This window comes from Diabrotica undecimpunctata, chromosome 7, assembly GCF_040954645.1.
Source record: "Diabrotica undecimpunctata isolate CICGRU chromosome 7, icDiaUnde3, whole genome shotgun sequence".
NCBI lineage: Eukaryota > Metazoa > Arthropoda > Insecta > Coleoptera > Chrysomelidae > Diabrotica > Diabrotica undecimpunctata.
This window is the reverse complement of record NC_092809.1, coordinates 95393363-95406326: the sequence shown is the minus strand read 5'-3', so window position 1 is coordinate 95406326 and position 12964 is coordinate 95393363. Positions and strand designations below refer to the sequence as shown.

The 12964-nt window shown below is 31.5% G+C and overlaps 1 protein-coding gene across 7 annotated transcripts in view; it reads left to right on the top strand.

The window, feature by feature from the left end:
• Positions 1-238: 238 nt before the first annotated feature.
• Positions 239-12964, top strand: part of LOC140445601 (uncharacterized) — a 48442-nt gene continuing 35716 nt past the window's right edge. For 2 of the 7 annotated variants that reach the window (XM_072537783.1, XM_072537779.1), the window contains exons 1-4: positions 247-391; positions 1389-1502; positions 5333-5427; positions 12432-12564. In XM_072537783.1, coding sequence (XP_072393884.1) covers positions 5334-5427; positions 12432-12564 — 227 coding nt within the window. In that variant the 5' untranslated portion in view covers positions 247-391; positions 1389-1502; position 5333. Of the gene's footprint in view, positions 392-1388; positions 1503-5320; positions 5428-12431; positions 12565-12964 lie in introns of all 7 variants that reach the window. The other 5 variants (XM_072537780.1, XM_072537781.1, XM_072537784.1 and 2 more) reach the window with 5 other exon arrangements.

Sequence of the window (12964 nt, the reverse complement as noted above, 5' to 3'; positions counted from 1 at the left end):
TCTTATATTAAAGAATCTAAAAAAGCGTTAGAATATAGGTATTGATATGGGTAATTTGGCTTATAATAAAACTTTTTACTATTAAATTTGTCTTAAAAAATAAATAAACACTTAAATCTATTTTTATACGTCCTAATAATTTCATTTAGAAGGGGCTAAAATATTTAATTGCAAGTACAGTAATTTTGGTTGAGCAAATACGGTACTTTACTTTCAGATATGTGGCAACACCGTTAAGCCTGTGTCAAATTCAGTATGTCATATTCACAGCCCGATAAAGGAAGGTTTTTGCTTAGGTTGTAGTTGAAATATTTGAGAAAATCTTGGAAAAAAGTATAAACAATAACCTATATTGTTTATTAGGCGAAAAGTAATATTTCGTTCAAATAAAGTAAGTGAAATGTAGTGTTTAGATGGTGATACTTGTGTAATGTGTATTGATTTTTTGGTCGTCTCGTTTCCAACCATATCGACGCGTCGTGTTCCTTCCAGGTAAATTTAGATATTTTCGTTTCGTACCGTCTTCGGGCAATCAATTGACGACGCGAAGTGCTCAAGTGTTGCATTTTTAATTTCATACAGACTTTAGTGTAGTGTATTTTGAGAAAATTCTCTTTATGTGCGGACTGATTTTTTTTTGTGACTCCCTCTCACCACCTTTGGTGACCTATTTATTTGTGTTCTCGCGACCGTGAACCGTGGGTGGCAATACGATTTGCTAGCTACTTTCGCTAATCCGAGCCAAACCAATACTCTAGTATTATTTTAAACTTGTATAGCATTCATTACAGGTCAAGTATTTTAGTAGAATTGATAGGGAGTGTGCTTGGTGTCAGAGCCGAATTCAGCCCATATGTTTCTTCTTACATATTTTATTTTCTTTTGTTCCAAGGGTATCTAAAGGAACCATCAAATTACGAATGTTTTTATAGTATCTTATATCTCTTTTAGTATTCACATATTTTATATTCCTATTTATATATTCATAAAGGTCATTAACCTACCTTATTTAGCTTATTTTTTCTTTTTCATTATGATTTGCAGTGTGTGTTTATGTAATCACTATTTTTTAAATAGCATTTTGGAAAATAGTCCTGTTGAAGTTTTATGGAACATTTTTTTATCTTTGAATTTTATTTAAATGATCCTGGACCTGACTTGTATGACTAGTATTTATGGTATGAATTTATAGCACTTGTATGAATGGTAAACATTTAGTATGTTGAGAGTAATTGACAAATTTTTATATATTAACTGTAGTATTTTTAAGGTATTTAGGTACTAACATGATTTCGATCGTTATTCGTAAGTCACATTACTTATGGTGTCGGTTTCTGTAATGTGATTTATAAATTCGTTGATAATTAACGCGTGATTCGTGGTTTTAGCGTCGTAATAATGTAAAGCATGCGATTTCCAAGTGTTGCTTTTTATTGGAAAGAATTTCACTATTGAAGCTGTGGTCTCTATTTGAAAACAACATTTAGAAAAATTAACAAAAAGTGAGTTATCCACCACTGTTTACAATTTTATTTATATAAGCTGAGAATATAATAGACCTTAAATGGTTGATTGTAGAGTTAAATATCTTCTCATTTTGCAGCAGCCAATTTACAAAATGATAAAATTGAATTAGACAAAAAAATTAGGATGTAGTTTATGGCAAATGATTTTTAATTTGGTATTATATTGCTAATGTTTTGTAGTGTTTTAATTAATATGTATATGAGTCAGTCCATGACTATTTGACATGAGTTGGGTTTAGTGAGGCGAACCAGGAAATTAATGGCATTAAAGTAAATAAAAATAAAATGAAAAAGTGGGCTCAGCTGCCAGCATTTGAATCCGGACCTCTCGTAAATTTATTATATGTTTACAAAAATGAATTTTCACCAAAAATTATTTCTAAAGTTTGTAAAAACTCTTGAAATTTGATTCAGAATAGAGTAGAGGAGTAGTTTTTATATTTGTATCTTCTTCTGTTTTTTGTCTAGATGTGATTCTGTCTGTTTTTCAATGCGCCTCCAGTAAATATCCAGTAGTTGTTGTTCCATGAGATGGAACTCTCCCTTCTCAATATTTATTGCTTTGTTTATTGTCACGTCTGGTCTGGTGTTAATGGTTCATTATCCTCACCTTTAGCAAATAGGTATCGAAAATAGTTTGCTTATGTTTCCTTTTGAAATCATTTTTTTTTTGGAAAAACACTTTCAGATAAAAAGGATAACAAAAATATTGATAAGATATCAAATATTTGGATGTACAAACCATCCCACACAAAAATAAACAGTTAAAATTGGTATTTTTCTAAGGAAGGTGACATATGTTAATGTTGTCCTTAGATCACATTCCTTCAGGGTCTTGAAAGAGTGATCTTTTCAAATTGACCCAATGTGTCTTACTCTGCATGAAATTGATTTTTTTTCTATCTTTTGATGCCATCCCTGTATTAAGCTTGTTAAATAAAATTGTCTCGAAGCTATTTCTGGATAAGCTATTAGTGTGCATAGATATAAAAGCTTTCTGACAGACACTTCAATCACAGCACCAACTCAGGATATTCTCATATCATAGATAATAGATCTAGATATAGTCCAAGCTATTGAGAAAAAAAGTGCATTGATTAGTTAATTTTTGAAACCAGCAAAGCTTTATGAAGGGGAATGCCTGGAGTAACCTCATGTGTTTGCAATTCAAAACTGTTAATTATTATTTTTTATGGCACTTTAAGTTGCAAAAAACCATATTTTTTTATTATCTTTATTTTTGTTGTATCGAATCAATATCTTAGTATCAATAGTTTATGCAAAATGAATGATTTATTTACACTAGAAACATATCTGGTTGATGTCTCCATTCTGATGGCAACTTCTAATGTTTTCTCATTTGTAAGATCCTTGGATTCTAGGAGTCTGCTTTGAATATTTTGGTTCCTCACACCAAATACAAATTGATTCCACAGGGCTTTTACAAATTTGCAAGTTGTAGCTAATCTATGTAAAGCTGTAATATATTCATTGGCACTTTCCCCTTCATGTTGTATTGTTTGTGAAAATCTTCCATTATTTCCAAAGGTTCCGAATTATAATGTAATTTCATTGTAATTATGTGTTCATCATATGATTTGTCATCTGGTTTTTGGGAGTGAAATATTATCGCAAAGAATATCATATGCCTCTGGACCCATGTAGTGTAAAAGATATGCAGCTTTTTTGTCTTCTGGTACTTCAATATGTTGAATGCACTCTGAAGTCGCTGTAGCCACCAGTCAAATTTCTTAGATGTATCGTAAGTTTCAATGCTTAAATGTGGTGTGAACTGAATGGATTGTAGTCTTAGCCATCTTCTAAATGTAAATGTATATGTAAATTTTGACAGAATTACAATTATATATGTAGATTAAGGTGTTGGTAAAATTTTCTTTGGGACAGCTATTTAACTAGGAGATTATAATGTAATGGATGTACACTGGCCTTCATGTATATATATATTATATATATATATATATATATATATATATATATATATATATATATATATATATATATCACTTCTAATCAGAAAGCATCATCAGTTCATCTAAAAAGAACCATATGAAAAACCAAACATCTGAGTGTATATATATATATATATATATATATATATATATATATATATATATATATATATATACACTCGCGATCATAAAATCCGGGTCACCTTGAAAATTTCAAGTTTCTTGAATATTTTTGCCTTTGGTGCAGTAATAACCTTTTTTTAGGCTAACATATTTTTTATTTGTCATCAATGTTTGTTTTGAAAGAAAAAAAACGGTTTTTTATTGTTTTTGTTGAAAAAACAGAAAACAAACCAAATTGTTGATAAAACAGACATACGAAAAAAATGGAAAATACAGAATGTGGTAAAATATCAGTGAAATTTCAATGACTAATATCGTGTATTGCCTCCACTTGCTCTAATAACCTCTTGCAGACGACGGGGTAAACTCTCAATTTTTCTCCAGATTACATGTTTTGGTATGTTATTCCAATCTCGCATTAACATATCCTTAAGCTCCTGTGCGTTGTTAGGAGGAGATTTTAGGGGTTGAATACGTTTTTTCAAATCGTCCCAGAGATGTTCGACGGGATTCAGGTCCGGAGACCTAGCTGGCCAGAGTAACCTCATAATTTCAACCTCGTCCAAGTATTGCATACTGATCGTGGCAACTTGCGTTCGCGCGTTTTTCTGCATAAAAACGACGTCTTCTCCCAGCCCTGCCATGGTATGTATAACGTGTTCTTCCAGAATCTCCATAATGTCCTTTCGTGCAGTTAAGGACCCATTTTCGATGAAGGGTAGTTCTGTGCGGAAGTCGGAAGATACACCTCCCCAAGCCATGACCGAGTCTCCACCAAATGGCATTCTTGGAGCAATGCAAGCGTGAAAATCATTCACCGGTTCTCCTCCAAACTCTTACACGTCCATCGGATACAGTTAGGCAGAAACGGGATTCATCTGAGCATAACTCTTTGCTCCAATCGTTAATTCCCCAATGTGCGTATTATCGAACAAAAGCTAGTCGTGCAACTCGATGCGCCAGGCGAAGTGGCGGTCTTGTAGCCATTACCTGAGAAGATAGTCCAAAATAACGAAGTCTTCTCCTGACTGTTGCAACGCTAACATTGCGATTTCGTAATTCCTATAGATGATTTCGATGCGTAATCGCAGTTGGGGTCCGGTTTCGCAAAACCTGAAACACAAGAAAACGGTCATCTCGTGCCGTGGTCGTTCTTCTTCGTCCAGAGACAGGTCGTCTGGATTTCAAACCCGTCTCCTGAAAGGAAACCGCTAAGCCGAGAACAATTCTCAGCAACATGCATTAGTTTGTATTTGTGTTATTATTATTTACAATAAAGCTCGTTAAAAATGAAATATCGGTGATTTTCAAGGTGACCTGGATTTTATGATCGCAAGTGTATATATATATATATATATATATATATATATATATATATATATATATATATATATAACAATAGTAACCATAATATCCTTACTATTTCAAATTATCATTTGTTATATTTATATGTGTATGTGTAGTATAAGTTGCCATTATATTTTTAATGTATACTATTTTTTATGCAGTAACTTTTGTTTTGTTTGTTTTTGTATCTCTGTGACTCTGTGAAACAATTATCCATTAAAATAATGAAAATATACTGCAAAATGATTAGATGTGTTAAGGGTTTAGGTCTATTAGATAATTATTAAAAAAAATACATTTTGTATAAGTAAAATCACCAATATATTTTTTATTACCAATATCTAATGGATATAGGACATTTTATAGAATGTCTACAAGACGAAGAAGTAGAAGTAAAGATAGGAAAAATGTGCCAGCAAAACTTAGAATGGATACAAAACCCCAGGCAATTCGAATTACAGGTATAGAAAAATAAATAAATTTATTTTTTCAAAAATAAATTCACTTATATTAGAAAAGAGGAACTTTAGGCATATTAAACAACTTTGAAGTAAGAGATGTGAATAATGTCAGATGTGTATCTTCATTTTAATAAACTCGCCGGGACAATTAACCAACCGCCTTGTATTTATTTCAATTTGCAGAAATTGTCAATTTTGGACCATATTTTATGAAAAGTATGGCGAAAATTACCTTTGAGGAAATGAAAATAATAAAATTATTGAAAACAAAGTCGTTTATCAAGGGATGCTTAGCAAAAATACAATGTTTAAAAATATTCAAAGAAAATTCGAACAAACATCATTTTGTTCAACAAAATTCATTTGTTCATTCGAACAAAATCCGGATGAGCTTTGTAAGAGTATTTAGGAATCAAACTGAGGATACCAGAATATTGCCTCCACTACACATTGGCAGATGCATCTGCGGACGCATCTGCAGATGTATCATCACAAGCTGACCATTCATCTGTAAATCGTTCAGTCTGTGTTAATTCATGGGAGATGCAATATCTACACAAGCATTAAAAAAATGGATGTTGATGTTGAGACCATAGCTGCCGCAGCTATATGCCTATTTAAAACGTTCAACTAGTAGTTGATTGTACATCAGAATAGAATCATTAAAAAAAAATGATCGGAAAAGAAGAAGTCAGATGTGTGGAAAGGCGTCGACGTCCGCACCGAAACCCTTTGATCTGTGTTAAAAAAACCGACAACAATCGGATATCTTGCAGAGGCATCCGCCGACGTGATATATAAACAACAGATGATCAAATTACCCCATCTACACATCTCCAGATGCATATGTAGATGTCGTCCGCGGACGCGTCTGCCGATGTGTGGAGGAGCCATAAGAGGTGTAGACAGAACACAAAACAGTTGATAAGCCACACATAGTTAATATAAACACACAGGGTGACACATAATAGAGGTAGGCAGTTAATTGTGCTGGTGAGTGTATTACCATGATATTGTTGTAGAACGAGGATAAAACAAAAGTTGTGGTACATTAGGCAATAGGCACTATTATGTAAGATCGGTATAAAATATAGAATAAATCCACTAGTGAAAAGGTAAAAGGAAAAACAATAAGAAATAATATTTCCTGCATAATTCTTTATCTAACCTTCTAACTTAACCACATGATTATACAGTATGACAGTAGTAGCTAAAATTTCAAGCTTAAAAATATACAATAATGTATTGATAATAATTGATGAATTAAGAAGATTCAAATCACTGAAGAATTAAAAAATATATTAGGAAGTCTGCAAACCTTGCTGATCATATTAAAAGAAGGAAATATGAAAATTAATGGAAACTCAAAAAAAATTGGGTGTATAGATTGGAAGGGAGATATTTTGCAATCTATTAACTACAGAGGATCAGTATTTAGTCCAATCGTCAGAGATTTGACTCCTAAAAATCATGCGAACAAGCTGAATTTTACTCAGAGAATATCAATTTTGAGATCCCAAAAAAGAAGCAATAAAGTTTTCCACTTTAACCCCCCGACCTCCCCCTAAAACCCCCATTATAGGGGAATCTGTATGCGGTGGAAAAAAATGTTTCAAATAAAAAATGTAGCTAAAAGAATTTTGAACAAAAATGTTTGTAAGTACTTTTTGCGTAGAATGAACCGTTCTCTCAGAAACAACGCTTGAAGCGACCGGCGATTTTGAATGTCAGTTCCGCCCGCAAATAAATGTTATATGTATAAAATTTGTATCAACGCGATGGTAAAAAATAGATATCTTTTGATTAGACTATCCTATCGACAAAAATTAGAATGCGTTTTTATTGCGAAGATTTTGTATGTAATTTTTGTATTTTGCCAAATGAAGTCAGTTTCTATAAAGCTGTTCAATAAATAAACTTTGCGCCATTTTTGGCATTTTTTACGATTCTCGATCAATAAAATTTATTAGTTTCATTGACTGGTCATATTGAAATTTCTCTTTTTGGAGACCAGTCTTATAAAAAACCTGTAACATAAAAATTCGGTTTTGATTTTTGGCAACGAATACGAGGCATTTGAAATATGACTAAAAACGCAGAATTTAAACTTTTACATTACAAATGATCGCACGTCACGGAAACTGCCTCAAAGAAGACGGTTGTGGGTGTAATTTATAGTAGTAGTTAAGTACTTTTGAAAAACGTACTAGTGTTATTAAAAAAGAGCAGTTTTAAATGTTTTAGTTGGTTTAATGTGAAAGTTAAATTCAGTGTTTTTTAACATATTTCAAATGCCTCACATTTGTTGCCAAAACTCAAAACTAAAATTTCATGCTATAGGTTTTGAATATTAGGTTCTAGTTATGGAAACTCCATAGTGGCCGGTCAATGAAAGGGATACATTGTATTGATCTCATGAGAATAATAAAAAATGGCAAAAATCGCGTCCCGTTTATCACCTTTATAAAAACGTCAGTTTATTTGCAGCAAAATACGAAAATTGCATGTGAAAGCTACACTCTTTACCTTTAAAACGCATCTTCATTTTTGTCGATAGGAAACTCGGATCAAAAGATATTTAATTTTTACCGTCGAGCTGATACAAATTTTATTGAGCATTGATTTCGCGCGCGTAACTGACATTAAAAATCGCCGATCGCTTCAATCGTTATTTCTGAGAGAACGGTTCATTCTACACAAAAAATGCTAATAAACCTTTTTGTTTAAAATTATCTTAGCTACATTTTTTATTTCAAACATTTTTTTTTTCGATGGCGTACATATTCTTGGTAAATCGATTTTTTTCCGTTTTCCCCCCTCTACGTGGGGGGTTTCAGGCGAAAGCCCGGGGGTAAAAGTGGTAAACTTTTTTACATCTTTTTTAGCGTTCTAAAATTGACATTTTCAGCAAAATTCGGCTTGTTTGTATGATTTTTAAAGGTTTACACATATACTTTACATACATATACATCCTTTAACTAAACATATCAGACTGGAGCAGCTATCAAACTGGATGCGTATCCACAACAGTTTACGATAAATTTTGGAAAAAAACACTAACCATATATAAAAATTCCTCAAACACATTTCTGATCATAGTTTTTTTCGTCGGGTGTTAAATTGTGACGTTTCTTTTTGATACATGGTTCGCTATACTACTGTCAGTCAAATTTATTATTTGTCGCAAAATTGAATTAAACTAAATTACTCACAATTTACAAAAAGTAAACGTAAAAGCTCCTTCACTAGTAATAATACTACAAACAATTCCGTTCTTTGCTTTATGAAACCCCTGTCAGTGCGCTTATGAAACCGACGTTCAGATAACAGACGATGAAATCGCTATCCGAACAATGGCGTTATTGCTAGTTACATCGCCGTAATTTGCGATGATTTTGTTGATTGCAGACATTATCTACCGTTCGAGAAAGATATTAACTACCACATTACAGATAACTTCAAGTTGAATCATACACGCTGACAACGTTACATTTTTCTTAGAACCCAAATATTTGCCAAAACATTTGAATAGTTTAAAAATAGACCAGTCAAATTATTGAAATTGATTTCATGTAAAATTATATCTCTTCCATCTCAACGCATATTCTTTCAACAACCAGAAGGTTTTTGTAAATTTTTAAGGAATTAAGTAAACAGATTCTGCAATAATCCTCTAATTTGTTTGTTAAATGAAAATTAAATTTTCTCCTTTTGTCGGAACAAAATACTTTTTTCTATAGGGTAAACATCCAATTTTACTGGACTACAAAAATAATTAAAACATGAGTCACTTTCTACAATTGTTATATTTGATAATAAGCATTTCAATGAAATGTTTATGGTACTTTACTACTTATTTAGTATTACCTATATCTTATTGCTTTAAATTATGGGTTATTCATGTTTCGTTAAGCCAAACATTTATTGCAACAACAATTACTTAGGTGAAATTTTATTAGGTTGGCCATGAAAATACTCAATCAAAACTAATTTTTCGACCAACAAAATACATAATAATTTAGACTGAGCTTTAATTTGTTAATATTGGATGAGATATCAAAATATTTAAGTAGTTAAGATTATTGCTGTGTAAAATATTATTAAAAACACACATTAGCTACGACTTTGACAATTATTCACTTATTTATTTACCACATTCAGATATTACAATTTTGCTTAGTCCGTATAATAATAATATAATAATTGCGTATAATCCAACTTGTCCTCATTCAACATGTGGTAGTTCTTTTAAATACTCTTCCGCATTCTTTGTGCAAAATCTGGACAGGGGCACAACGTCATCAAACTTTGCCCTCGAAATAGGAATCAAACTACAAACAGAATACTTAGTTCCCAATACTACTACATTAATTTATTATTATTTCATACCTTCATAAAGATAGATAGATCTGGTAGTTCAAACTCATTGTTTTGCAGGTTAGAGTGCTTTGATATTTGATATAAACAGACCATAATATGAATTTCGGTAATAAATAAAACGAGGGTGCGATTTTACAACCTTGGCTTCTCGGACAGGTCTAGTTTTAAATGGGCACTTGTTGGGGTAAGGCCCATATTCCTATCTGTTTCAAGATAGGAATGGCCTCTAATAGGAAATCATATTTTTATTTCATCAAATCTTTTCTCCTTGTGCACTAGGTTGTGGAGAAATCTTAAAACAGTATAATTCTTGTTTTGTCCTCCGCATGATTCACAGAACATGGAAATATGTCAGACATTTATATCAAGATGATTATATACGAAATCATGCAACATTGAGCACACATCATCACTACCTTTTTTTCCTACTGTTTCAGGTTTCAAGTATAAAATGTACTGGCTCCGGTTGATAAAGTGTGGACATTAAAACTATACAAAGAAAGTTGGCGCCTGTAGTAGACGTTATTTGTAGAAATGTTAAGTGTTGGTAGGTTTTTCCGGAAATCAAAACAAATTACTTCTTCATTGCTGCTTTTCCTGCTTCTTTTTGTAGCTTCTCGTTTCCTCTTATAAAATGTGTCTGCTTTCAATTTATGGAATTTATTTTCATTTTCTAAACGCCTTATTTCATTCTCCAGCCTAAGAGGACCATCATTATCTCCTGAAATAATGTTACCCTTTTCAACTTCTAGGTTCTTTATTTTCACTTGGAACTCATCACATGTACTGCATGTGTCTTTCCTGGGATACCCAAATGACAAATTAAATTCGGTTGACAAAATTGTTCTGTAAGTTTCGTAAGACACTTTTAAATTTGGATATTTTTCAATATACATTTTGTGTATTTTATTAATAGTTAGCTCCTCTGGTAAATATATTTTGGAAGATTCTGTCAAGTTGTAATGGCTTTTTCTGTTTCTCTTTGTTCTTTAGAAAGTTTCCTAGGTCTTGAAGAATGCTTTCCCCTTTGATCTCTTGGAAACATGCCAAATTCTTTTAAAGATTTTTGAAGGACCTCCATCTTTTACTTGGTTATACCATGGATGGCCATAAAAGCTTTGAAGCAAACCTGAACTTCTTTTATTGTATTCTCATCATCATTTATAAACCTTACTCTATAACTATATACAGCATCTTTAAATTTAGCGTTCTCTTTCATTTGACGTGAACGTCGGTTTTGAATTTGTTGTGTGGTAATTAGACCACATAAATATCAGTTTTGTTCATCAACAGAACACATTAAATTTAATTGCTGTTAAATTGCTCAAAATACTGTTCCTACAGGCGTCAGAAACATTTTTAAAATATCGCAATCTTTTACAGTGACAGTCAGGCCCTTGAACATGGCTTTGTAATCTAAGTTTTTTACTTACATCAGTCATGCGGCTAAATGATTTTCTTTTCTTACTTAACTTTACATTTGCTGAACTACTTACATCCATACCACTTATTTCTTTATCACTTGGCATACATATTAAAATTATTTTGTATCAGTAACTTGAAGAAAATAACCTCAAATATTATACATCAAAGCAACACACGAAAACAATGAGTAACAATAAAAGCATCTTAACTTGTTTCTGCGTGATTCACAACTGACATTCCCTCTTCTTAACCGGTAAAATCCTGACATTCCCGTTTCTTCTCCTATATAGGTATTTTATTATTCGTGTTATCTCATGACTCAACCCAATTTTAACCAATGTTATTAAAGTACAGTGAAGTACAGAATATAACTTATCTAATGAATTATTAAAACAAAAAATGAAACTTTCTGACATTCCTCCTTTTTCCCCTGTACCCTTCATTTCTTATAATCTATGAGTCCAGTCTGTTTAACCCGCTCTATAATACTCCTCTGCTTGGTTGTCATCTATCATGGAATAGCTGGTGATAAATTATTATTGCTAATAGTAGCACATTTTTGTTATACTCTCCTTGCACAAAAACCGTAGCAATCAGAAAAATTCATGTTAGTAATACTTAGTCTAATTTTTAATTTTTCAAATTAAATTATAGTCAGTAAAAAATTATTTTTAACATAGGAACATCTAAAAGTGAATGTATAACGAGGTTTTATTTTAGAACTTTTGAATAGCATCAATTATTTCAGTCAAATTCTGAATTAAAAAAATGTGAACTAAAATTAAACAAAATATCTCCCCAGATAAAATCTGTATCGGTATCGAGAGAGGCCTGATGGTCTGGATGCATACTTACTCTAAAATATAAAAAATCAATAATGGCATTTATAAAAAATATTATCTTCTAAATTTTACCAATAAGCTTTAAGAATGACAAATCATATGTAAAAAAGCTATTCCTCTATTATCAACCTTAACACAAGTGATTAAGCAAACTCAAATCTGTTGGTATAAATGGAATTAAGTTATAAAATATGTTAGGATTTAATGAACTATTTTAATCAGTCTATTGTTTCTTTTTTTCTAATATAAGTACTAAAAGGGGTTTTAAACCAAATTAGTTTAAAAATTGCCTATAGTAATCTTACACTAAAAAGGAAACGAAAATTCCATAGTGTTTATGGAAAACTTTATTTTCAGACCCTAGTTTACCTGCTGGCAGAAGAAGAGAAATTGATAATGTTATGAAAAAAGCTAGGGCTCAAAAATCACCTAATTCTGGCGTATTTTGGGACAAAAAACTTTTGGAAGTCGAAGCTAAAGATCCAAACAGGTGAATAAATAATTTCAAATTTATGATGTGACTTTAGATAGTCATATTTGTGGGTTTTATTGTTACTTTAAAACGTTAGCATTTAAATAATAATTTAGGTAAGGTAAGGTGGATAAATTTTGTAAATAAAGTTTTTGTATTTTAAAGTAGATTAAGTATTAATTATTCTAAATTAATCATAGTTCTATACATAAGTGATGGATTCGACTGTTACTTGATGGAAATTCATTTTATCTAACAATAAAACACTGAAAACTTTTGGTTTCAACACTTCCACAAAATTTATTTTAAATTATTCTTATATTAGGTATACTTTTTTAGGATAAATCAGATGCATGTTTTCAACATTTTTCTCAAGTTGTATTTTTTAAGCAAAAGTAACAGTCTGAGGTATGAACCG